At 55.0% G+C, this 589-nt stretch overlaps 1 protein-coding gene across 1 annotated transcript in view; it reads left to right on the forward strand.

Annotated features, from left to right (window-relative positions):
• The window catches only part of LOC112138452 (porphobilinogen deaminase), a gene marked incomplete at both ends in the record, with an annotated part of 13186 nt that extends 12612 nt beyond the window's left edge, over window positions 1–574 (forward strand). Inside the window, 2 exon segments of the mRNA XM_024261009.1 lie at window positions 268–343; window positions 417–574. Coding sequence (XP_024116777.1) covers window positions 268–343; window positions 417–574 — 234 coding nt within the window.
• Between the last annotated feature and the right edge of the window lie 15 nt (window positions 575–589).

A 589-nucleotide genomic window follows, 5' to 3' on the forward strand; every position in this document is an offset into this window, starting at 1 on the left:
CCCCGGGCCTTGACTTTGACACGTGAATTATGGTGTCTTGTCAGCAATGCATTTAGGGACTGAGTGATGGGGAACTATCGCCTCTGTAATCTTTAAAACCCCCTTCTGTTCTAGGAGGGAGAACCCCCATGACGCTGTGGTCCTCCACCCCAAGAACGCTGGGAAAACCTTGGACAGTCTTCCAGAGAACAGGTAAGCAGCAGTCGGGAAGTGCTGAGGAGTTGGGTTTGAACCCGGACGACGTCTCTCATGGTGTTTGTGTGGCAGCGTGGTCGGCACCAGCTCTCTGCGGCGTGCTGCCCAGCTGAAGAGGAGGTTCCCCCACCTGGAATTCAAGGACATTGTATCCTCTCTGAGAGCTTCGGAGAAAATCCATTTTTTATGAGAGTGCGAGATTCCTTCACAGCCCCCGACAGCGCGGGAACCTGAACACTCGGCTGAAGAAGCTGGACGAGAAGGAGGACTTTGCTGCCATCATCCTGGCTGCAGCTGGGCTGAAGAGGATGGGCTGGGGGGACCGGATCAGCGCGGTATGGAACGGCCTCCGAATCACTTCCATGTCCTCAGACTTATCGTTCTCATCACTCTG

Source organism: Oryzias melastigma, unplaced genomic scaffold (assembly GCF_002922805.2).
Source record: "Oryzias melastigma strain HK-1 unplaced genomic scaffold, ASM292280v2 sc00768, whole genome shotgun sequence".
In the NCBI taxonomy this organism is placed as follows: domain Eukaryota; kingdom Metazoa; phylum Chordata; class Actinopteri; order Beloniformes; family Adrianichthyidae; genus Oryzias; species Oryzias melastigma.